Source organism: Schistocerca americana, chromosome 8 (assembly GCF_021461395.2).
Source record: "Schistocerca americana isolate TAMUIC-IGC-003095 chromosome 8, iqSchAmer2.1, whole genome shotgun sequence".
NCBI lineage: Eukaryota > Metazoa > Arthropoda > Insecta > Orthoptera > Acrididae > Schistocerca > Schistocerca americana.
The window spans coordinates 506,141,028-506,166,523 of NC_060126.1; the positions used below are offsets into that span (position 1 = coordinate 506,141,028).

Genomic DNA, 25,496 nt, shown 5'->3' on the forward strand with positions numbered 1-25,496 from the left:
TGTTACACCGTCCGGGTTATCTGGATACTTCCCAACAACACCAACCTATCCGAACTCCGGAGATGGGAACTTGCCCTTCAGTATATCCTCTCTTCTCGTCATCCGCCAGGCCTCAATCTCCGCTAATTTCAAGTTGCCGCCACTCATACCTCACCTGTCTTTCAACAACTTCTTTGCCTCTACACTTCTGCCTCGACTGACATCTCTGCCCAAACTCTTTGTCTTTAAATATGTCTGCTTGTGTCTGTATGTGTGGATGGATATGTGCGTGTGTGCGAGTGTATACCTGTCCTTTTTTCCCCCTAAGGTAAGTCTTTCCGCTCCCGGGATTGGAATGACTCCTTACCCTCTCCCTTAAAACCCACTTCCTTTCGTCTTCCCCTCTCCTTCCCTCTTTCCTGATGAGGCAACAGTTTGTTGCGAAAGCTTGAATTTTGTGTGTATGTTTGTGTTTGTTTGTGTGTCTATCGACCTGCCAGCGCTTTTGTTCGGTAAGTCACCTCATCTTTGTTTTTATATATAATTTTTCCCACGTGGAATGTTTCCTTCCATTATATTGATATCATTAATTTGAATCCAACAATTACGTTTCTTATTGTCACTGTTGCATTTCGAAATCTTTTCTGTCGTCTTATTTTCCTCTTTCTGTTTTTGCCAGTAGTTTCACTTTGTATTCACCTTCTCCTTTTTACCGTAATCTGCTATACTATTTTATCCCGCCTATATATATACTCAATAATACGTAACCCACTTCCAAACCATAACCAAAAAAATATTTTTTTTGCCGCTTTCAGCACTACCGCCGCTATAATATCCACCGTTTCTAGTTCACAAACAGCTCCTTTCACCTTTTAAACAACCATTTCGGCCAGTTCTAATAACTTCCGCTTTATTTCCATTTCCGTTTTTCCCACATCACTGATCATTTTTAGCCGCTTCCCACGGGTTTTAACGCCATTATTTCTTCGTCAGACAATTGCTAGCCTCATTTTCATAATCTGCCACCACAATACCACTCCTTTTAATATACACACGCAGTTTTTTCGAAATTTTCCCGAATTTCTCCGTCCTTTAACGTGTTTTGGCGGCAACACAACCACCTAACCTTTATGCACATCGTTGTCTACCAACCCAAGTCCAACATAGCCCAGCTGTAACCAACACCTTTTCGCCTTTTCTCATTCCAGATCTCCAGTTTCTTTCCGGTTCACCTTTATCTCTCCCCATATATCTTTATTTTCATTTTCATTTCACCTCATGTTACACTTTCCACCTTCTAATACCATGTCACCCTCACAACAGCCCCACAATGACCCCATTAAGTTTTATTTACATTCCCTCCGCAAACATGCCTTCGCCCTAGCCAGATTACGCTCGCATATTTTATTTTCTCAGGCTTGTCTGACATTTGGCATTACCCCCAAAGGCCTCACACTCAAAGTTCCCATCTCTGGCTGCAACCCTTCCTTCCATCAGTCCCTATACCAGTTCCAAACTGAACAATCCATTGCCCTCACCCACCTAATCCTTCACCTACACATCAACTCAGCCAATGAACACACCCGTCAACTCCTATCCTTAATAAAAGTCCTTAATCTTTCCTCTCCCACATCCACACTGGCTGTTCAGAGCATCCTCCTACAGGCCAACCGTAAATTAGAACAGCATGCCACCCTCCACCTCAAAAGACTATCCAATCTCCTGGTTTCCCACCTCCGGAAAGGCAACTCACTCACCCTTCACAACCTTTCCAGCAAACCTCAACCTCCTCTCATTGTACACAAACCCAGTCTCTCCCATCTACTCAATCTCCCACTTCCAGCTCCACTCCCTCCAAAGCCTCAAAATTCCGATCAACACAATCTGGAACCACAACACCCTAATTCAGTAGTGAACCTTTCCTCCAAACCTCTCTCCCAATCCGAAACCTCTGTCCTATCCAACGGCCTCACCTTCAGCCCCACTCCCAGATTCAACCAAACAGCCCTCGTCAAAGATTTACTGTCCTACACTCGTACTCTCTGCTGGAAGTATCACTTTGCCACGAAGAAAAATGATCCTAATCCTACTCCTAATGATCCGACTCCTCAAGACACCATCCAAATTGAACCCTGCCTGGAACAGTTCCGTCCTCCGTCACAGCGGGACCCACCTCCTCTTCCTCAAAATCACCCTCTCCAAACCTTCCAGGAATTTCTGACTTCCAGCCTTGCATCTCAATCCTTCTTAAAAAACCTTAATCCTACACCCAACATCACCACTGCTGAAGCCCAGGCTATCCGTGATCTGAAGGCTGACCGATCCATCGTCATTCTTCCGGCGGACAAGGGTTCCACGACCGTGGTACTTGATCGTCGGGAGTATGTGGCTGAGGGACTGCGTCAGCTTTCAGACAACACCACATACAAAGTTTGCCAAGGTAACCCCATTCCCGATGTCCAGGCGGAGCTTCAAGGAATCCTCAGAACCTTAGGCCCCCTACAAAACCTTTCATCTGACTCCATCAACCTCCTGACCCCACCGACACCCCGCACCCCTACCTTCTACCTTCTTCCTAAAATCCACAAACCCAATCATCCCGGCCGCCCCATTGTAGCTGGTTACCAAGCCCCCACAGAACGTATCTCTGCCTACGTAGATCAACACCTTCAACCCATTACATGCAGTCTCCCATCCTTCATCAAGGACACCAACCACTTCCTTGAACGCCTGGAATCCTTACCCAATCTGTTACCCCCGGAAACCATCCTTGTAACCATTGATGCCACGTCCTTATACACAAATATTCCGCACGTCCAGGGCCTCGCTGCGATGGAGCATTTCCTTTCACGCCGATCACCTGCCACCCTACCTAAAACCTCTTTCCTCATCACCTTAGCCAGCTTCATCCTGACCCACAACTTCTTCACTTTTGAGGGCCAGACATACCAACAATTAAAGGGAACAGCCATGGGCACCAGGATGGCCCCCTCGTACGCCAACCTATTCATGGGTCGCTTAGAGGAAGCCTTCTTGGTTACCCAAGTCTGCCAACCCAAAGTTTGGTACAGATTTATTGATAACATCTTCATGATCTGGACTCACAGTGAAGAAGAACTCCAGAATTTCCTCTCCAACCTCAACTCCTTTGGTTCCATCAGTTTCACCTGGTCCTACTCCAAATCCCATGCCACTTTCCTTGACGTTGACCTCCACCTGTCCAATGGCCAACTTCACACGTCCGTCCACATCAAACCCACCAACAAGCAACAGTACCTCCATTATGACAGCTGCCACCCATTCCACATCAAACGGTCCCTTCCCTACAGCCTAGGTCTTCGTGGCAAACGAATCTGCTCCAGTCCGGAATCCCTGAATCATTACACCAACAACCTGAAAACAGCTTTCGCATCCCGCAAGTACCCTCCCGACCTGGTACAAAAGCAAATAACCAGAGCCACTTCCTCGTCCCCTCAAACCCAGAATCCCCCACAGAAGAACCACAAAAGTGCCCCACTTGTGACAGGATACTTTCCGGGACTGGACCAGACTCTGAATGTGGCTCTCCAGCAGGGATACGACTTCCTCAAATCCTGCCCTGAAATGAGATCCATCCTTCATGAAATCCTCCCCACTCCACCAATAGTGTCTTTCCGCCGTCCACCTAACCTTCGTAACCTGTTAGTTCATCCCTATGAAATCCCCAAACCACCTTCCCTACCCTCTGGCTCCTATCATTGTAACCGCCCCCAGTGTAAAACCTGTCCCATGCACCCTCCCACCACCACCTACTCCAGTCCTGTAACCCGGAAGGTGTACACGATCAAAGGCAGAGCCCCATGTGAAGGCACCCACGTGATTTACCAACTGACCTGCCTACACTGTGATGCATTCTATGTGGGAATGACCAGCAACAAACTGTCCATTCGCATGAATGGACACAGGCAGACAGTGTTTGTTGGTAATGAGGATCACCCTGTGGCTAAACATGCCTTGGTGCACGGCCAGCACATCTTGGCACAGTGTTACACCGTCCGGGTTATCTGGATACTTCCCACTAACACCAACCTATCCGAACTCCGGAGATGGGAACTTGCTCTTCAATATATACTCTCTTCCCGTTACCCACCAGGCCTCAATCTCCGCTAATTTCAAGTTGCCGCCACTCATACCTCCCTGTCATTCAACATCATCTTTGCCTCTTCACTTCCGCCTCGACTGACATCTCTGCCCAAACTCTTTGTCTTTAAATATGTCTGCTTGTGTCTGTATATGTGTGGATGGATGTGTGTGTGTGTGCGCGCGCGCGCGCGCGCGAGTGTATACCCGTCCTTTTTTTCCCCCCTAAGGTAAGTCTTTCCGCTCCCGGGATTGGAATGACTCCTTACCCTCTCCCTTAAAACCCAAATCCTTTCGTCTTTCCCTCTCCTTCCCTCTTTCCTGACGAGGCAACCGTTGATTGCGAAAGCTAGAATTTTGTGTGTATGTTTGTGTGTCTGTCGACATGCCAGCGCTTTCGTTTGGTAAGTCACATCATCTTTGCCTTAAACACCAAAGGAACATTCACTGTCATTTCCAGGTGCAAGACACGTCACAGTATTTAGTGAGTTGTGAATTTCATTGTACAAAGCTATAGTATCCCGTATCTAATGGCCAACATTTATGTAATATGGGCAAGTTTTGACCCTGCGATTTAGAGTGTTTAATGACAACAAATTCAGAATATCAATGGCAAACTTTTTTAAAGATTCTACTCAAGTCACAATATGGCAAAGAAACTGATGAATATTTATTAGTTTTATTCACCACAGACCTCAGTTTTCAAACTCAATAAAGGTTTACAACTATGAGCACACTGTGTATTAACACAAATCAAAGCACATTTACTTTAAAAAAACTGTTATTGAAAATGATGGGAAAAAATGAACAGGACAGAAGAATACGTGTATGTGAGTACTCATCAAATGGAGGCAACACTGAGCAGTCAGTAGACAGGAATGTTCAGAGAAAGCACATACAACCACTGTTTTTCCCCGACACTATGACATGATGCTCAGTCACTACGTTCACATGGGGCTCCCAAAACTGGATTTTGTAAACCGTTTCTTGTTGGTTATGCAATCACTCCAATATTTCCTCTGGAACTGTGGTTATAGCTGCCACATTTCCTCTATCACTAAGAAGTACAAGCACAATCATTTCTGAAATGTGTTTAGGTATACAAGTTATGTATTTTGTTGGATAAACAGGACGGAGCGACTTATTAGAGTGATCACGAAGCTGTACATCTGATATTTACTTGAAGAGAAATGGCCATTATTCTGACTAAATTGTAAACTGTAACAGCTGATTTCCAGAGGCCATTTGTGTAAAACAACTGATCCATGACTGTCTGCTGCTCAGTGCCTCACCCTGTTTCACAGATTTCACTGCAAGTGTTATTGGGTTTTACAAGTTAGTCAAAAGTAATGGCAGTTTCCCCTACAAACCTTGAAAAAGCATGGCACTAAGAATGTTAATATTTTATTAGAATCTCAGGGTCTCACCCATTAGAATAACACATACACAAAATGCATCTGGAGTTGACACAACACTAAAACATCATTATGAAAAGACTTTTATTCTCTAGTTATTACTTATATAATTAATATTGCATTTAATAAGAAGCTGAACAGTGAATCAAAGGTCTTACCACAACATGGTGACTCAAGTGAAATACACACTTGTTTGAACAAGGTTACGTAATTGAAACAAGTGAAACTCAATGATTGGCTTATGAGTAATTAAGAAAAAGCTAAAGTGGATAAAAAGTATCCTGATCCACTGGTCAATGGTGGTCAGACTGTATTGTTTTGCTTCACTAATGTCAAGATACACCTTCAAAATTTGGTTTAATATGAACCTGACAATATTTTGTTAGCAATGGCTTTTAGTATTATGAAATAACCATTTATTATCATGTCTGGATGGCAAGAAACAAGTTTTGTGGAAACCAAAAATTGAATTGTTAAATAATAGTCAAAACTTAGCTAGCTATTTCTGGAATACTTGAAGATGAATATTTAATATGATCCAAATTTCATGCAGTTTCAACAGCAAAACACTGTTGAAAAGATGAACACAGTTATAGAACTGGAAAGTTGGAGACAATATTTCTAGAGGTTTCAAAGGTGTTCATCACTTTTAGATTATTTGCAAGATGCACGATTATCTTTACACATTTCACTGGTCAGAACATAATGTCTTTTTAGATGCATTTCTTGCTCATCATCATACAGATATTACTTAATGATAAAATGTCTTAGTCTGAATTAACCTACAACTGTTTTCATCACTCATTCCACTTCTGGAGTGGCCACCAGGGAATTTGAGGAGAGTGGGAGGGCAGGGGGTCGCTGAAATTCAACGTCCAGTCTTGTCTTCTGCTGATGTGGAACTGTGCCTCATTGTTGTGGTTGATACCACAGCAATTTTGACATCCCAAAATGCATGATGATGAGTAAAAGATGCTCGGAACATATTACAATGTGTTACATTAAACACAAAATAAATAAATGTGACTGGTAGCAGAAAAATACAAACAATTATTCCATACAGTAACTATTCTTAAAATTAGCCAGCATGACAATAATTAATTTAAGTGTAATATTCTAAGATGAGACATCTAAGATAAGACATCTTAAAACCAAGTAACACAGTGTAAAGTCTGTTGACAAATTAAATGGAAAGGGAAAATGTCGAACAACTGATCTATTTCTTCTTCCTCATCCCTCTCCATTGCATATGATACGAAGGAGGGAAAAATTACATAAAATGAAAATGCAAACAAAAAACAATAATGGCAACAATCAACATTTTGCAACCTGATATTTCAAAGAACGTCAGAAAAAGGAATACTCACGGTAACTGTTATACACAAAACAAGAAGCAGTTCCACAGACAGTGGTGTCAGCACAAAGAGCTGTAGAAATAGCAAACTTTCACAAGGATCTGTGTCACCAGTATTTTCTGTTCCAAATAAAAGGTTAGTTCTACCTATAAACTGAAATTTTACTTACAATAAGCACCGGACAAAGATAATTACATACCTCCGTCTTGTTATCTTCATCTGCTCTCTCAAAAAGTTCATTCATTACTGAAGCAAGTGTACCAAGCAGCATACCATATTCACTTCTCTCGGCAAGTTGGCGGCTGCGTCGTCGACATTTCATAAACAGTGATTCCAGGTGTGGAAGGACATCACCCATTGTGAAGAGATTCTATAAAGAATGAAAGAAAAACAGTAGGTCATATTTACTGATTTTCTCATATACACCTACTTTGGGCTATTACTGGATATGAAGAAAGAGATTCAGAGGTATTTTTTTTAGATAGCTATTTTGCTTTCTGTTTGAAAGTTTGCAAAATAACACAATATTCTGAATGTAATTCCATTAAAACTGTCAAATATGCATAAAAGAAAATACAAAATTGGTTCAAATGGCTCTAAGAACTATGGGACTTAACATCTGAGGCCACCAGTCGCGTATAACTTAGAACTACTTAAACCTAACTAACCTAAGGACATCACACACATCCACGCCCAAGGCAGGATTCGAACCTGCAACCGTAGCGGCAGCGCGGTCCCGGACTGAAGCGCCTAGAACCACTCGGCCACAGTGGCCAGCTAAAGAAAATACACCATCTAACAGAGTGAATAACATACTTAAACAACATGAAAATAAAGGGCACAGCACAAAACATATGAGGGGAAAGGCAAAGTTTAAATTACCTACTAAAAAAAGTATGTTTCTTTTTTTTTTTTTTTAAGATCTGTTTTCTGTTCTGGTACACAATGAAATCCGCCCTGTACAGTACTGTAGCATGTGACCAGAGGAGGTCAAACAAAACACCGCAGCACACATTTGTAATTCCTGTAGATTCCCGAGCAGTCTCTTGCTGTATGTAGTGTCTCTTTCTTCCAATTGCTATCAATTAAGATCTTTCATCACATCTGATACCTTCCTGACAGTCAAATAAGCCCGTGGCCATTAACTACATCATCCTTTATAGACAATCAGCGTCCCTGTTAGTCTGACGAGATGTAGGTCGAGGCACTCGAACCATACTCTAGTATCGGCCATTAGAAGTATTTTGCAGATGAGCTGGAGTCCCCAGTCTCCTAATAATGAATCGCACACAGCCAGCTATCTGCATTAAGCCAGCTATCTGCATTACTTGCAGCTGGGACTCTGTGCTTGCTCCACATCACAGTCCTACTCCCATCTCATTCTTTTTCCTGTCCTTACCCCCATGCCTCACAGGGTCAGCACGTTAGCCTGGATCGGCCAGTGTTAGTGGTAGAGAATGACCGATTCACTTCCTGACGACACCCCCCTTCACTGTGGACAGAATTTGTGTACCCCATCTACTTGGACCGAGTGTTATCCAGTGTGAATGTTTCCAAATGTTTGCTAGTTGTGTAACTGAAGTGGGACCTGCATATTAGCCCAGTATTCATCCAATTGCATGTGAACACATACACACAAAAGCCAGGATGACCGGCACACTGGTTCCTGTCATTAATCCACCAGGCGGATTTGATCCGGGGCCGGTGCGCCTGCCCGAATTCCGGAAGCAGCGTGCTAACACATGTGGCTGTCCAGGAATGTCCGTCGCTCTACTCACTGTTATTCCCATATGTAGGGTGCCCCGACAGGAATGATCGATATACAGGATACGACACGAACACTTATTTAATGCAAAAAGATTCGTAAGGCAATATGCCCTATTCTGGATGGTATCAGTGATAGAACACATTTCACGTACATTTGTTTTCGGGCTAGTGGCTTGCAAGTGTGCGTCTTACTCACTGAAACTCTCGGTCATTTTATTCTAGCCCAACCTACCTTACTGCTTCTTTGCTTAGGATTTCTTTTTTTTTTTTTTTTTTTTTTTTTTTGGGCGCAAAACTTCTATGGTCATTAGCGCCCAGCCCGTGACGTAGAAAACAGGAAAAAAACGAAATTTAAAATCAGCAGCAATGGGAACAAGGTCATAAAATTTGAGAAACTAAAGGCAGAAGGAATGCTTAAAAATCCACTATAGAAAGGGGTTGGTTGTCCCCCAAAAAAGCTTCAAATGACTGACGTCATTTCACTGTCACTAATAAACTGTAGAACGCGGTCAGCTGAGCGCGTGTCATCTGCTAAAATCGACAATAGATCAGGCGATAGCTGTAGACGGGAGCGTAACAGATTAAAATAGGGGCATTCAATTAATAGGTGTCTGACCGTCCACAGCTGAGAGCAGTGGGGACAGAGTGGGGGAGGATCACCGCTTAAAAGATGTCGATGACTAAAAAGACAGTGCCCTATCCGGAGTCTAGCTAAAATTACCTCCTCCCGACGACGCGTTCGGGAGGAAGAGGTCCATGCGCAAGGAAGGGCTTTCACTTACCGCAATTTATTATGGGGAAGTGTTGACCAATGCGCATGCCATAAATGAGCAACTTGGCGACACAAACCGCTCCGTAGATCGGTAAACGGAAGAGACTGAATAGCTGCCCGAGGAAGAGAGACTGCAGCCTTGGCCGCTATATCAGCCGCCTCATTTCCACAGATACCAGCGTGTCCCGGAAGCCAGAGGAACGCCACTGAGACGCCCCCCAGGTGGAGCAAGCACAGACAGTCCTGAATCCGGTGGACCAGAGGGTGCACAGTGTAAAGAGCTTGGAGACTTAGGAGAGAGCTGAGAGAATCTGAGCAGATTACGTACTGTATCCGCTGATGGCGGCGGATGTAGTGGACAGCCTGGAGAATAGCGTAAAGCTCCGCAGTATAAACCGAACACTGGTCGGGAAGCCGAAAGTGATTTGGGGTGACGCCAACAATATAGGCACTCCCTACACCTAACGATGTTTTCGAGCCATCGGTGTAAATAAATGTGGCTTCCGTCATTTGTGCACATAGAGCAGCAAATGCCCGACGGTAAACAAGTGTAGGGGTACCATCCTTGGGAAATTGACATAGGTCTCTGAGCAAGTCGATCCGGGGACGGAGCCAAGGCGGTGCTGTACCCCAAGTTGTCAAGAACGTTTTGGGAAAGCGGAAGGAAAGAGAATGGAGCAGTTGACGGAAGCGGACTCCCGGGGGTAGTAGGGAGGAGGAGCGGCCTGCATACCCGACATCAAAGGAGGCGTCGAAAAAAAGGTCATGGGCTGGATTAGCTGGCATGGAAGACAGATGGCTAGCATAACGACTCAGAAGGACTGCCCGCCGATTGGACAGCGGAGGTTCAGCAGTCTCAGCATAAAGGCTTTCCACAGGGCTGGTGTAAAAAGCTCCAGACACTAAACGTAATCCACGGTGGTGGATAGAGTCGAGACGCCGAAGAATAGACGGCCGAGCAGAGGAGTAGACTATGCTTCCATAATCCAATTTCGAGCGCACTAAGGCGCGATAGAGGCGGAGAAGGACCACTCGGTCCGCTCCCCAAGAGGTACCATTCAGGACACGGAGGGTGTTAAGGGAACGCAGACAGCGAGCCGAAAGATAGGAAACGTGGGAGGACCAGCACAGTTTTCTGTCAAACATAAGACCCAAGAATTTAGCGACGTCGGAAAACGGAAGGTTGACAGGACCTAGATGTAAGGAGGGCGGAAGAAACTCCTAACGTCGCCAAAAATTAACACAAACGGTCTTACTGGGTGAGAAACGGAAGCCGGTTTCGATGCTCCACGAGTGGAGGCGATCGAGACATCCTTGAAGACGTCTTTCAAGAAGGCTGGTCCGTTGAGAGCTGTAGTAGATCGCAAAATCGTCCACAAAGAGGGAGCCCGAGACATCAGGGAGGAGACAATCCATAATTGGATTAATGGCGATGGCAAACAGTACAACACTCAGCACGGAGCCCTGGGGTACCCCGTTTTCTTGGGAGAAAGTACGGGAGAGAGTTGTGTTCACCCGCACCCTAAATGTGCGCTCTGCCATAAATTCGCGAAGAAAAAGGGGCAGCCGGCCTCGAAAGCCCCAAGAGAACAGTGTGCGGAGGATGCCTGTCCTCCAACAGGTATCGTATGCTCTCTCCAGATCAAAAAATATTGCTACCGTTTGGCGTTTCCGGAGGAAATTGTTCATGATGTAAGTGGAGAGAGCAAACAAGATGGTCAACGGCAGAACGATGCTGTCGGAATCCGCATTGGGCTGGTGTTAAAAGACTGCGGGATTCCAGCCACCAAGCTAAACGGTAGTTCACCATACGCTCCAAAACCTTACAGACACTACTCGTGAGAGAAATGGGGCGATAGCTAGAGGGGAGATGTTTGTCCTTTCCAGGTTTCGGAACGGGAACGACAATAGCTTCCCGCCATCGCCTGGGAAAGGTACTGTCGGTCCAAATTCGATTATAAAGGCGAAGGAGGTAACGCAGGCTATGGGTTGATAAATGCAGCAACATTTGGACATGGATACCATCCGGTCCTGGGGCGGAGGAGCGAGAAGAAGAGAGTGCATGTTGGAGTTCGCGCATGGAGAAAACAGTATTGTAGCTTTCGCGATTTTGAGAGGAGAAAGCAAGATGTCGCACTTCCGCTGCTCGGGAGAAACGCTGGCGGGTAATTTGAAGAGCTCGAAATCTCAGCAAAGTGCTGACCCAATGAGTTAGAAATTGCGACGGGGTCCACTAAGGTATCATGCGCGACAGTGAGCCCAGAGACTGGGGAGAAACTAGGCGCGCCTGAGAACCGTCGAAGCCGACTCCAAACTTCCGAGGAGGGAGTGAAGGTGTTAAATGAGCTAATAAAGAATTTCCAGCTTGCCTTCTTGCTATCGCGGATGACGCGACGGCATCGCGCACGGAGCTGCTTATATCGGATACAGTTGGCCAAAGTTGGATGGTGATGGAAAATGCGAAGAGCACGTCGCCGCTCACGTATTGCGTCACGGCATGCCTCGTTCCACCAAGGAACTGGGGGGCGCCGGGGCAATTCGGAGGTGCGTGGTATTGAACGTTCCGCAGCTGTGAGAATAACGTCGGTAAAATGAGTGACCTCATCGTCGACGCTGGGAAAGCGACGGTCATCGAATGTCGCTAGAGACGAAAAAAGTGTCCAATCGGCTTGGGCAAACTTCCAGCGTCGCGAGCGCATATATGGCAGTTGAGGCTGCAGTCGAAGAACACATGGAAAGTGGTCACTCGAGTGTGTATCATCAAGGGCGAACCATTCGAAGCGCCGAGCTAGCGGAACAGTACCGACCGCAAGGTCCAAATGAGAGAAATTTGCCGTGGAGGCAGACAAAAATGTGGGGACCCCAGTGTTGAGGCAGACTAGATCCGCTTGGTGGAAGACGTCTAGCAATAGTGAGCCACGTGGACAAGGATGTGGAGATCCCCAAAGCGGGTGGTGGGCATTGAAGTCCCCAACCAGCAAATAGGGGGGTGGAAGCTGATCAAGAAGATGAAGGAGATCAGCTCGTGCCATTGGTGTAGACGATGGAATGTATACCGTACAAAGAGAGAACGTGTATCCATAAAGGGAAAGACGGACGGCGACAGCTTGGAAGGAAGTGTTTAAGGGGATTGGGTGATAATGGAGAGTATCATGGAGCAGAATCATGAGTCCTCCATGGGCTGGAGTGCCTGCAACAGAGGGGAGGTCATATCGGACGGACTGAAAATGAGGGAGAACAAAGCGGTCATGGGGACGCAGCTTCGTTTCCTGAAGACAGAAGATGACCGGCGAGTAGGATCGTAAGAGGATCGACAATTCATCCCGATTGGCGCGAATGCCGCGGATATTCCAGTGGATAATGGACATAGGGTGAACAGAAAATGGAGAAACGAGACCAAGGGTGCTGTCAACTCAACGACTGCTCAGAGCTTGCAACCGACAGCATGGAATGGCACTCAGTCGAAGGCAGAAGATCCTGATCCATAGGTTGGTCAGGAGCAGCTCCTGCCACCAACGATCGGCCAGTTGACCGGCCACCAGCAGTGCGCCTCGGCGACACAGAAGATGGCCGAGGGCGATTTCCGCCAGGTGGTGCTGTAGATGGGACACGCCTTGGCGGAGAAGGAGAGGAACTGTTTCTTCGTAGCCTTCTTGGAGGTATGATGTTTAGATGAAGGAGGAACCGATGGTTGTGAAGTTGCAGTACGTAAAAACTCTTCACGGGAATGCTCTTTTTTCGAAGACTTGGCGTCTGACTTTTGGGCTCGAGATTTAGCAGAACCCGACGAAGGGTGAGCCATAGAGTGGGCAGGCGAAAGTGGTGAGGTTGAACGGGCGATCTTTGCGCTGGCCGATCTGACGACCGTGGTACTAAATGTGAGGTCGCAAGTCTGCGTGGCCGCCTCCTTTGTTGGCCGAGGAGAAGCAAGGACAGTGCTGTATTTTCCTTTCTGAGGCACGGTGGGCTGTCGACTGGCGAGTAACTTTCGAGCAGCAAAGGTCGACACCTTTTCCTTCACTCTTATTTCCTGGATGAGCTTTTCATCCTTAAAAACGGGGCAATCTCGAGAGGAAGCAGCGTGGTCACCCATACAGTTGATGCAGTGAGGGGATGGAGGTGGACAAGCACCCTCATGGGCATCCTTGCCACACGTAACACATTTGGCCGGATTGGAACAGGACTGGCTGGTGTGATTGAACCGCTGACATCGATAGCAACGCGTAGGGTTTGGGACATAAGGGCGAATGGAAATTATCTCATAGCCTGCTTTGATTTTTGATGGGAGTTGAACTTTGTCAAATGTCAAGAAGACAGTGCGGGTTGGAATGATGTTCGAGTCAACCCTTTTCATAACCCGATGAACAGCGGTGACGCCCTGGTCAGACAGGTAGTGCTGAAGTTCTTCGTCAGACAATCCATCGAGGGAGCGTGTATAGACAACTCCACGCGAGGAATTTAAGGTACGGTGCGGTTCCACCCGGACAGGGAAGGTGTGGAGCAGAGAAGTACGCAGCAATTTTTGAGCCTGGAGGGCACTGTGTGTTTCTAACAACAGGGTACCATTCCGTAATCTGGAACAAGACTTTACAGGACCTGCAATTGCGTCGACACCTTTCTGAATAATGAAAGGGTTGACCGTGGAAAAGTCGTGACCTTCGTCAGACCGAGAAACAACAAGGAACTGTGGCAACGATGGAAGAACCGTCTGTGGCTGAGACTCAGTGAACTTACGTTTGTGAGCAGACATAGTGAAAGGTGAGGAAACCATTGCGGAAGAATCCCCCATGATTACCGGCGTCTCCGATGGCGCGCTCCTCCCTTGTGGGGGCCCTCACCGAGGGCACACCCGCCTTAGGTGATTGTTCACACCTCAGGTCACACCTCCCGACAAACGGACGGAGGGACCAATCGGCACTTTCGGAAGGTATCAGCTCGGGTAATCACCCCTCCCTGGGCCTGGCCGTTACCAGGGGGTACGTACGTGTCCTACCTGTCTACCCGGGGCGGGGAATTACGCGTTACCCCGTCACCGGCTACGCATGGAAGTGCGTGGGTCGGCCTTCAGACACGCACAGGGAGGAAAAAAGAGAAAGGGAAAGGAAAGAAAAGGGGGTCTCAAACGCCGCAGCGGAGAAAAGGGCAAGGAGAAGAGGGAAGGAAAAGAGAAGGACAGAGGAAGGACGAGGACTTGCAAGTGTAAAAGCAAGGAATTTGGAACAGTTTTGAGCGTCCGTCTCCGGACGTAGGCACAAACCATACTCCCAGTGGGGGAGAAAGGGAAGGAAAGAGACAGAGGTGAGGGGGGGGGGGGGGGGGGCGAAGATGGGGGACGGGGAGGGATGTGGAAAGGGAAGGGAAGGTATGCAGCCCGGAAAGGAAGGAGGGCCACATTAGCTCGGGGTCCCGTGCTCGCTACGCACGTGTCCACAAAAGAGTTGTGGACCCCCTGGGGGGGCTTAGGATTTCTGTCTGCCATTAAACTAGCCCATTAAACACACACTTGTACACGGTATGTCGTGAGTGAAAGTGTGAGGGACTGATAGTGTGTCCGAGTGAAGAATCGGTTAACTGTGATTGTACCTGTTCCAGCTAAAATGCCACATATCCACACTAATGAAGAATATGCAGATATGGTGTATGTTTATGGTTCAAACACCTTGTCCAGGCCAGGTTCACTGATGGTATCTTAACAAACTCGACCCAGGTCCAAAGCCCGTATCCTCATTTCTGCACGAAGTCAAGGCCTTCGACCCCCTTCCACTTCACATGGTCCCCTTTAGTCAAATGTGCCACCTTCCTGGACATTGTCCTCCACCTTTCTGACAGCTCCATCAATACTTCTGTTCACAAGCCCACTACTCATCAGTTTGCATTTTGAATGCTGTCATCCCTTCCACACCAAAAGGACTGCTATATAGTCTGGCCTGACAAAAATTATCTTGCCCAGTATGCTGAAAGCTTCACCAATGGCTCCAAAAGACAAGTGCCATCCCACAAATCTAGTCTGCAGACAGATGTTCAATGCCATATCCTCACACGTCCCCAATCCTCCCACCACTCCAAAAACCAGTTTCAAAGAAACACCCTCTCATCAAACAATATCATCTTGGACAAGAACAACTGAACCATATACTTCGTCAATGCTTAACTATCTATCATCCTACCTGCAAATGTTGACATACTACCCTGAATCCTTTTCACCTCTCCTAAAGTAAAATTCTGCCGTCCACCTAATCTACGCAGTATTCTGGTAAAACCCTATGCCGCAACCACACCCAATCCTGTGCTACACGGGCTCTATTCCTATGGACAGCCAGATGGCAGACCTGTCCAATTCACCTACTCAGAACATCCTACTCCAGTCCCATTAAAGCTTTATCCTACCCCATCAGAGGCATGGCAATATGTGAAAGCAGCTGTGCGGTATACCAGCTCTGCTTCCATTTCTGCATAGAGTTTGTGTGTGTATAACCACCAACCAGCTGGTCACCTGAATGAATGGCCACTGCCGGACTGTAGTAAATAGCAGAGTTTACCACCGTGGTGGATGTGGACCGTGCCATTGATCACAACATGTTAGAGAACAATGAATGCTTCACAATCTGTGCCACCTGCATCCTAACTTCACCTGTGCTGCAACCACACCCCCTTCACCACAGACTCTCCCCCTCCTGTTTTGTCATCCCTTCTCAATCCACTCCTCCTTATCATCATCATCATCATCATCATCATCATCATCATCATCATCGTGTTCTGCACAAACTCACCGTGTCGATATCCATTTTTCGAATTCGTATCCCAAGCGCCCTGCGATGAAGCAAGCTGGGTTAATTTTACTTCCCCTCTTGTTTTGCTATCTGCCTCCTTAAATTTGTTTTTTCAATAATTAGTATTTACATACGTGAACATAATCTGAATTTTCATAAAAGAGAAAAGTTGGCCCTCAATTTTAAAGAATATAACACCGGATCTAATTTTAAGCTTAGTTTTATGTATGTATTTGATTTTCTAATTTATTTTGACTATTCCTAATTAATACTTTCACTATAGGGTGAACTCAGTAATTGTTTCCTAACTTAAATTCTATTGTTGACATATAAAAAAATATAAATTCTGTAATAACTGTAAACATTTGGAAGATGAAATGCTAGTATTCTCCGAGTACCTATTTGGCCGGAAACACGTTAGCAAAACTAGCCCTTCATTAATTCCAAAGTAATTAAAAGTTTTGTCAAAAGTATTATTTGCATAACTATATATGTAAATTAATGATATCAATATAATGGAAGGAAACATTCCACATGGGAAAAATTATATATAAAAACAAAGATGAGGTGACTTACCGAACAAAAGCGCTGGCAGGTCGATAGACACACAAACAAACACAAACATACACACAAAATTCAAGCTTTCGCAACAAACTGTTGCCTCATCAGGAAAGAGGGAAGGAGAGGGGAAGACGAAAGGAAGTGGGTTTTAAAGGAGAGGGTAAGGAGTCATTCCAATCCCGGGAGCGGAAAGACTTACCTTAGGGGGAAAAAAGGACAGGTATACACTCGCACACACACACATATCCATCCACACATACAGACACCAGACACAGGTGTCTGTATGTGTGGATGGATATGTGTGTGTGTGCGAGTGTATACCTGTCCTTTTTTCCCCCCTAAGGTAAGTCTTTCCGCTCCCGGGATTGGAATGACTCCTTACCCTCTCCTTTAAAACCCACTTCCTTTCGTCTTCCCCTCTCCTTCCCTCTTTCCTGATGAGGCAACAGTTTGTTGCGAAAGCTTGAATTTTGTGTGTATGTTTGTGTTTGTTTGTGTGTCTATCGACCTGCCAGCGCTTTTGTTCGGTAAGTCACCTCATCTTTGTTTTTATATATATATATATGTAAATTTCATGATTTAAACAAATAATTCGTCCTAAATCTTGCAGCAGAAGAAACTGTTAAAAAGACGGAATTTTTTGATGTATTCAGTTAATTGAATGAAGTAAGTTTTAATTGTAATTTCTGTAAATTTAACTTTAAACAATATGTAGTTTCAGTACCTATTATTGTGATGATATATATGGGCCCAATTTTTGGTCCTGAGACAGTCAGTCCACGTCTGAGTTTCAGACGAGAAACCTGTGTTAGTTAGAACAACAACAATGCATCCGTAAAATAAGTGTTAAACAATTAGGTTGTGTGTTAAAGCAAACTGACAGTGTCTGCTCCGTATGTACCTTTCTATTGTTCAAGAACTATGAGCTCTGCAGTTAAGTTTTTACTGCTTGTAGATGTTCAACAGTAAACTATTGTAGCAGTATGTGGAGGGTTCACCTGCTAACTATTAATGAGGCTTATAAAAAGTTAGAAATATACTGCACTGGCCATATGTAACTGTGTATTATTGGGGGGTTGTGAAAAGTGAAAGTAAAAGACTGTGAAACATAACTGTGCCTCTTTCGGCTACAACATTTACAGTAGACAGTACTGCACGTCCACGACCTATTTTTTCAGTCAGTACATTGACATCAAGGATAATCACAAATGAACTAAATAAAGCAGGCAGAACCGCTACAACCTGCTGCCCCTCTCGTGTTCCTATCCAGTACACCTACTATCCCCTGCTGAGCCGACAGCCAACATTCTCCAACCCTCCCTCATGCTCTTCATCTCCTTTTCCCCTCGTAACACAATCTTTCACCCCAGTCAACGTGCAGAAATGCAGTCTCAGCATTGTGCATTCAGTCAACACACTGTAGCTGTACAGATGTGTGTGTGGGGGGGGGGGTCTACATACTAGCTCAAAAAAGGTTTTGTCCAAATGATGGGAAAGTTTTCAGTCTCTTATTACATGCCTGCCAATGACTCAATGCCTCTGCTCTTCAGTAAATTATTAACATTATTCCTAAATTATTTACAATCTTACATATATGCATGTTCTAAAATTTCTAAAAATAAAATTTACAGGTAACAGAAATGGAGATGAATGGGAACCGAATAAAAGAAAGCCCTTGTGAAGCTTTCCTAGGCATCCGAATGGACAACAATCTGATGGGGGGGGCAGTACTTGGTTAAGTTAACCAAACAGTTCAGTGCTGCCTGCTTTGCTGTTAAAATCCATCTCGCTGACTTGACCTGCAGAGGAGAATGCTATAATATTTTACATAATTTCACTTAGCAATGTTCTATTTCACAATCTTTTGGAACAATGCAGCTAATGTCAAAAAGGCACTTATTTGACAGACGTGCAGTATGAATATTGTGTAAAGTCAATAACCCAACATCTTGAAGAAGCTGCCTCATGGACCTCAGGGTACTTGCACTTACATGCCAAAACATTTACACTTTAATGGTATCTATGGCTCAGAATAAAGAGGGAATTCAGAATGAACTGTGAAATTCACAGCCACAATGTAGTGTTTGGAGAGGAGTGCTATACACTCATGCAAAGACTTATGTTACCATCAGGCATCAAATTTGGTATGCTCAATTATTCACATCTAAAGTAAAAGAATACCCACAATTTATGAAGATATTTGGACCTGGATACATAAATTATGGTTAACAATAAAGAAAATATCTAATAAGTTATTAACCTGTCTGGGATAATGACGCCTGATAGTATCTGAGAAAGAGCAGCAGCCTTAATTTTTTTCAACTGAGATATATAGCAATGAAGTAATCTAGGATCATTTCCAATAATTAGCAATGCAAGTACATCAAAACTAGTTTTAAATGGTTGTATTACATGATACAGAAGTAGCTTGCAGTAAGTAGCTGCTTTTGCCAGTTGATGTAAAATTTGAATCATTCCACATCACTAGAGGCTTTCCTTCATTATGGGATTTATGGAGTACTATGCGTTAATGAATGCATATTACTTAATGATTTTGAAAATTAGCACTGCAGCTTGAAGCTGACTTGATTAACCTGACTAACCACAGTCTGGCTGTCTATTTATTTATTTATTTATTTTTTAAGTATTGATCCATCTGCAAGAAACAAAGTGAGCCCAACTGTAGAGGTTTAAGACGATATTTTCAAAATATACCAAACAAAATTTACAAAAGAATTATCCTTTGAAACAAAGATAAGTGATTTTGTAAATAATTTAAGGAGAAGAGGAAAAAATCATGAGAGAGCAAGAAAGGATGGACAGCATGAGGTACAGAATGGAAAAGGCCAAATGATGTGGCTCGTCTTTTCTTCCTTTCCTGTATAAAATGGCAGTTCATGACACAATCTTGGGGGAACAGATTTGAGATATGTAATGCAAAACAATCAAGTGCTGTCTGCCATGTTTCTGCATTGTATTTCTCAACTCACAGTAGTACTTTTTCCCAGTAAGTTTTTGTTGGGTATGTAGAGAGATGTCAAAGGAGTAGCTCCATGGGAGGTCCTGCAAACCAATAATGCCATTATCCATTTTCACAAGACACAAAACTGTAAGTAGGTAAGACACTGAAGTAGTTGCATCAATACCCAACTAATTGCACACTCTGCCCCTGCCTTCCCACATTATGTGTGCGTCATAAATAAAATGGCTTTGATTCGGAATCACCCAATCTACGAAATATCTTGGTCCCTCCTTGAAACTTCTTTCAAAATAGGTCACACTCCTGAGAAGACACAGGTGCAAGACCCAACCTATGCACACACCCAGCACATCCTATTTGTGTCATGTCCTATCCTGTGCCCTCTGGATACTCATCCCCTTCCCCCCTTGGAGCCAGCAGTCCTCTTGGCATCAATAGCTGCTAGCCCTCATCCCTGTCCCTGTCCCACACCCACACCCACACCCACACCCACACCCACACCCACACCCACACCCACACCCACACCCACACCCGCCCCTGTCCCTGTCCCTGTGCACCCTACCTCTTTTGTTCCACACTCATACACTCTTCTTCTTCCTCTGTAATATACCCGCTTCACAGTAAACCTCTCACCCTAGTCGAGATGAAGTGTGGGTAGAATGTAGCCAACTGAGACAGTGTGCATGTATGACTGGTGTGTGTGTGTGTGTATATGTGTGTGTGTGTGTGTGTGTGTGTGTGTGTGTGTGTGTGTGTGTGCGCACGTGCTTGTGTATTCTGTCAGCTCTGAAGCGTATTATGTCCCTAAGCTTAGCAACTTTCCTGTCTTATCTATGTGCATATCGACCATTCAAAGCCGTTATTCCTTCCATTTCTTATATTCGACTAAACATTTTCCACTACCTCGTGCAATACACACAGCATTGACATTATAAACTGAAACAAACAGTACTGATATTCCACAACAGTGTGGACCATCAGTACTGTGTATTTCTGCTTTAATACATCTATTTTCCTCCAAGTACTGATGGAGTAATCTACACTCTATACATCACTGATTTTCTTGTTATCCTTTTACACTAATCATTTACGAAACTGACAAAAGCAGCCACTGACTCTTCACATGTAGCCTGTTCCAAAGTTGCCAACTGCCAGGAGAAGACATGAAGCATCTGATGTAGGGCCCGAGAGATCAAGTTGGCAATGTATGCTCTGTTTCCCTTCCTGGTCAAAGCATAATACAATCACCTTCCTTGTTGCTTAGCATTATAACACCATATAACAAAAAAAGCTTTACATACTTTAAGAAAGGACATGGTGTCTTTTTTGTTGTTTTTTAAGGTACTTCTTTCTAAAGCATTTCGATATATATATTACAAAGAAACATAAAATCTGCGACAGTGGGACTGAATTGTTAATGAACTTGAAGTACATACAAAGGCCAACAAAGCTGTAATAAAAAAAAGTAATTAAATACTGGACTTACTCGCCAAGCCAAAGGCATAATGAAGGCAGCAGCATTAACTGTGGGGAATCTAACAAAAATTGTCCCTCCAGTTTTAACTCCTACACCAGGAACAAGAGCTGGTTCAGCCAACACTTTCTCAAATTCTCGAATACGCTTATGGACAGTGCGGTGGCTCTTAGCAACTGCTTCCCGCACTGCCCAGTAACTTGTGTCCTTCCAGTGGGAAATCTTTACAAAATCACGTAGTTCTCGTTCTATAGGGTTTCTCAGACGTGCGAGACGCTCTGCTATAGGTACTTTTAGCTGCGAAAACCTCTTGTATAAGTTCCACAGCAAACACAACATCACTTCTGAAAAGACAATAAACAACATCAACATCAATTATACATGAAAACAAGTTGATATACACTATTACATTACTGATTAATGAAATGTACACAAGGTGTTTCACAATTATAGGTACAAATGAAAGGGCCTAACAGGCTACAATCTGTTTCAAAAAGAAAAAAAAAATCTATCACTATGTAATATTTGTTTTCTTGTTCAACTCAGCCACGAAAAGAACATTGTACTAACAACAAAATGCATCTTGAATCAATATAAAAAAGAAAAATCAGTTGAATATCTTAAATCAAAATAAAAATCATAATCACATGTGGATATGAAATGGCTCAAAACCTACTTATTGCTAGTAATCGAAGTATCTTGCCACTGGGGGTGAATGTAATCTATCGTGCAATCGTACGATTTAAAATCTATTTAAAATATTTACAAGTGCATACTTGGCGTGGCAGTGATATCTTTGTCTTGAGCGGCTGCCATCCAGAGAAGCTATATTACTTATCAATGTAGGGATTACATGCTGCTTATGGCACCCACTCCCTGACTGATTGCTTACTATAAAACAAATTTTAATGTGGCTTAACAGCCCACTATCTCACACACATTCATTCTCACCCTCACATAATCAATGATTGCTCATTTTGTTCAAGTACAATGTGCTTTATGAGTCAATAAAAGAATGTTATCTTACATGTGTGTATTCTTTGAGTATTCAGAATTGAACCTTCACTTATAATTAGAAAATGAACTTCAGACCATCCTATGTGATGTATAAAATTGGTTAAAAAGCTTTCATTTCTATTTGAATTTAAATTTAAGGTGTGTTTATCATTTTAATTTTGTATGGTGCGCTTTTTCAATAAACAAATGTGGTTATATGATTGCTTCAATGACATGAGTTAGAATTTGCATTTCTGAAGTCAGACAGCCCAGTTTGTCAGTACTGCTAGAAGAATTAACATTTTTAAACACTACTAGCACAAGACAGCATGCATGAGGTAAGTCTGCAAGTGATGCATCAATTAAAATGTGATAAACTGCCCTCATTTGATGTTATCATAATTCTGGATACCTAAGTACCAGCAAATAGCAGTTGACAACAAGTGTATTGGCTGTGGCTCAACAATACATAAGCCTCCCAGGTTCCCCAATATGAATTTTTATGATGATGAAGCTTTGGTGTATTCCAGCCCTGTCGACAGTCTCTATAAACTCACTGTGGACAGTTGTCTATGCATTCAGAACACACCTTGGATTTTTAAATGTGTAATGGACATCGATGGAAAGCTGTGAAGCCTGCCTTCACATTAAATGTGACCATGTGGAGAATGTGTTGTAATGTGTTTATCCTGAAGTACATGTCAGCAGTCTGGACCCTCGGGGACTTTGTCATATGGTGTTCATATTCTCAGTCATAACATGTCATGTCAGGAAGACAGCCGATTTCCAGATGTATGTTTATTGGGATTATTTTTTCGTTTCACCATCCTGTACTCCCCTTGTTCACCTGTTCACCTGTTTCTATAATAGCCAAATGTCCTGTATATTTAAAGGTTGCGCTGCCTATCTGCCAGTCACTTGTCTGCACGAAGTTATTTATCATGATATGAAAGCTGTGAATCACTTGGGTCCAGGCTCAGATGTGCCTTGAAAAACTACCTTTTAGGATTCAGATTTGGATCTCTTGTTTTCATAAATACAGTTTTACTGCTGAATCACTGAAGAATATCCCATGACTGACAATTGTGTTTTGATTGGTAAATTAAAAAAATAAAAAACAAAAATGAAAGGTGGAAAGTAAGATACACAACCCTACTCAAAAGATATTTCTCATTAGGGATTATTGAAAATCTATGTAAGACAGTCATAACAAATAATTAGAACATTAAGAAATTGTCCTCAAACAATCAAGAAAATCTTAACTCAAGTACAAAAAACATTAAGGGTTCATATCACACTCCCTCCCTATCTTTTCCTCACACAAGGAATAGAAGTGGAGTGGTAATCTCACATAAGAAAGCTAAAAAAAGTATATCTATAACTACAAACCTATTTCATTGGTAAAATATTGTTACAAATCTAGGAAGGCAATTTACATTAGAACTGTGTCCCAACTTCATAAAAAGATACATAACACATCAGAGTTTGGATATCAAACAGGTTGCTCACTTGGGAATGCCATTTACATTTGCCCATGAAACATTTAAAGGGTTTCATAATAAAACAGTCCTTGTTGGTTCTTTTTTGACTTACCTAACTTATTTGACAGTAAACAATTACAAAATTTTTAAAGACACAAATTTTCATTGAAATAATGGTTTTATAAATTTCTGGGTCACATTGTATTTAACAAAAATAATTTTGAAAGTTGTGTTTAATAATTCAACATAGTTTGTTACAAATAGATCTATTTTCTTTACAGCATGTAGATAATTATTTCTCTTGGATAGCTTTCAGTGTGCTCGAGGTAAGTATTTTTGACAGTAATAGATTAAATGTAACTACTAGACCTGAGGATGATGCAGATTTGTTCAGGTTAGTACAGTTTCTGTCAAATTTATTGTATTTCAATTAGCACATGTAAGCACACATCAGTTCATGCACGACTGTGCACACTGCCAATATGTTCCAAAAAGCCAAGTGGAAAAAGGCAGTTTCTCAGGGGGATTACATCTCAGGTCTGACAGTGATAAGAGGTCAAGTGTTTTGGACAGCCCTTGGCCTAGCAACCATTTGTATACATATCGTAAGAATGGTCATGCTGTAGCTATACTATAGTATAGGGTCAAAATTTAAACATTACAGATTTCCTCTAGCCAAGGCAAATTCAGCAAATCAGCTGATTCTCTTAATTCAGGTGTGGTCTAGGGTGGGCCTTAGGCAGCTTATAAAAGCACCATTGCTTATGGGCAGTAACCGAGAAAACCTTGAAAACCATAATTTTTGGGTTCCAAAAGTACCAGTTGTGGGGGCTGCCACCTCTATAATTTCTGTTCATGGGAAATCATAGAAATTTTTGGCATATATTCTTACAATGATGTTCTTGGTGGATATTGAAAAAAGATATTTTGATTTCATTATCCATTACTGAGACCAAGAGGTTTCAAAGTTACCATACTTATGCACATAATATCATGCCTGTTGCCATTTTTTCATCAGTAAAACTCTATATAATGGGCACTGCACACCTTTGATCTGAAAATCATTCGACAGCACCCTCTAGTAGTGTAAGCACCTCAGGGAAGAATATTTTGTCACAAGAAATTCTTTATACTTGCAAATCAAACACCGTACTTTTTGGGATACTGTAGGTTTAGTCTGAAAATGTTGTGCATTTTATGTATAGTAGTGTAAAGTGAACTTGCATTGGATGGGAGATGAATTTGAGTATACCATATATCAGGCGTACTTATCTGTTGTGTGTATGTGTCAAGACATGCAAATTTGTTGGAAGTATATAGATAAAATATTAAAACTTTAATGACCTACTGAATTCACTTTATATATGCAGCATATTCCGCTGTAATAGGGAAGAGAAGAGAACCAGATGAAATAATGCTTCTCTCAAATAACAGAAGAGGTGATTATGTTCCTCTTGTAAAGAAAAGTGGGGAACCAGCTGCCTCAACTCTAATTCTGCATTACTCACAAAAAAAATTTGTATATTCACATTTTCTGTGCTGAAAGAGAGTGGCAGAGAGACAGTGATGGTGGAAGAGAGAGGAGGCGGTGGCAGTAGGAGAGAAAGAGAAAGAAAGCAATGGTGGTGAGAGAGAGAAAGTGGCATATATATATATATATATATATATATATATATATATCTAAAAAGAAAGATGATGAAACTTACCAAACAAAAGCGCTGGCAGGTCGATAGACACACAAACAAACACAAACATACACACATATATATATTTTTCCCACGTGGAATGTTTCCCTCTATTATATTCATATATATATATATATATATA

At 43.1% G+C, this 25,496-nt stretch overlaps 1 protein-coding gene across 1 annotated transcript in view; it reads right to left on the reverse strand.

The window, feature by feature from the left end:
- Nucleotides 1-25,496, reverse strand: part of LOC124544805 (midasin-like) — a 291,545-nt gene that overhangs the window by 113,835 nt on the left and 152,214 nt on the right. The window contains exons 22-23 of the mRNA XM_047123490.1: nt 21,205-21,536; nt 7,068-7,238 (exon numbers count right to left, since the gene is read on the reverse strand). Of these exons, the coding sequence (XP_046979446.1) occupies nt 7,068-7,238; nt 21,205-21,536 (503 nt within the window). The remainder of the gene's footprint in view (nt 1-7,067; nt 7,239-21,204; nt 21,537-25,496) is intronic.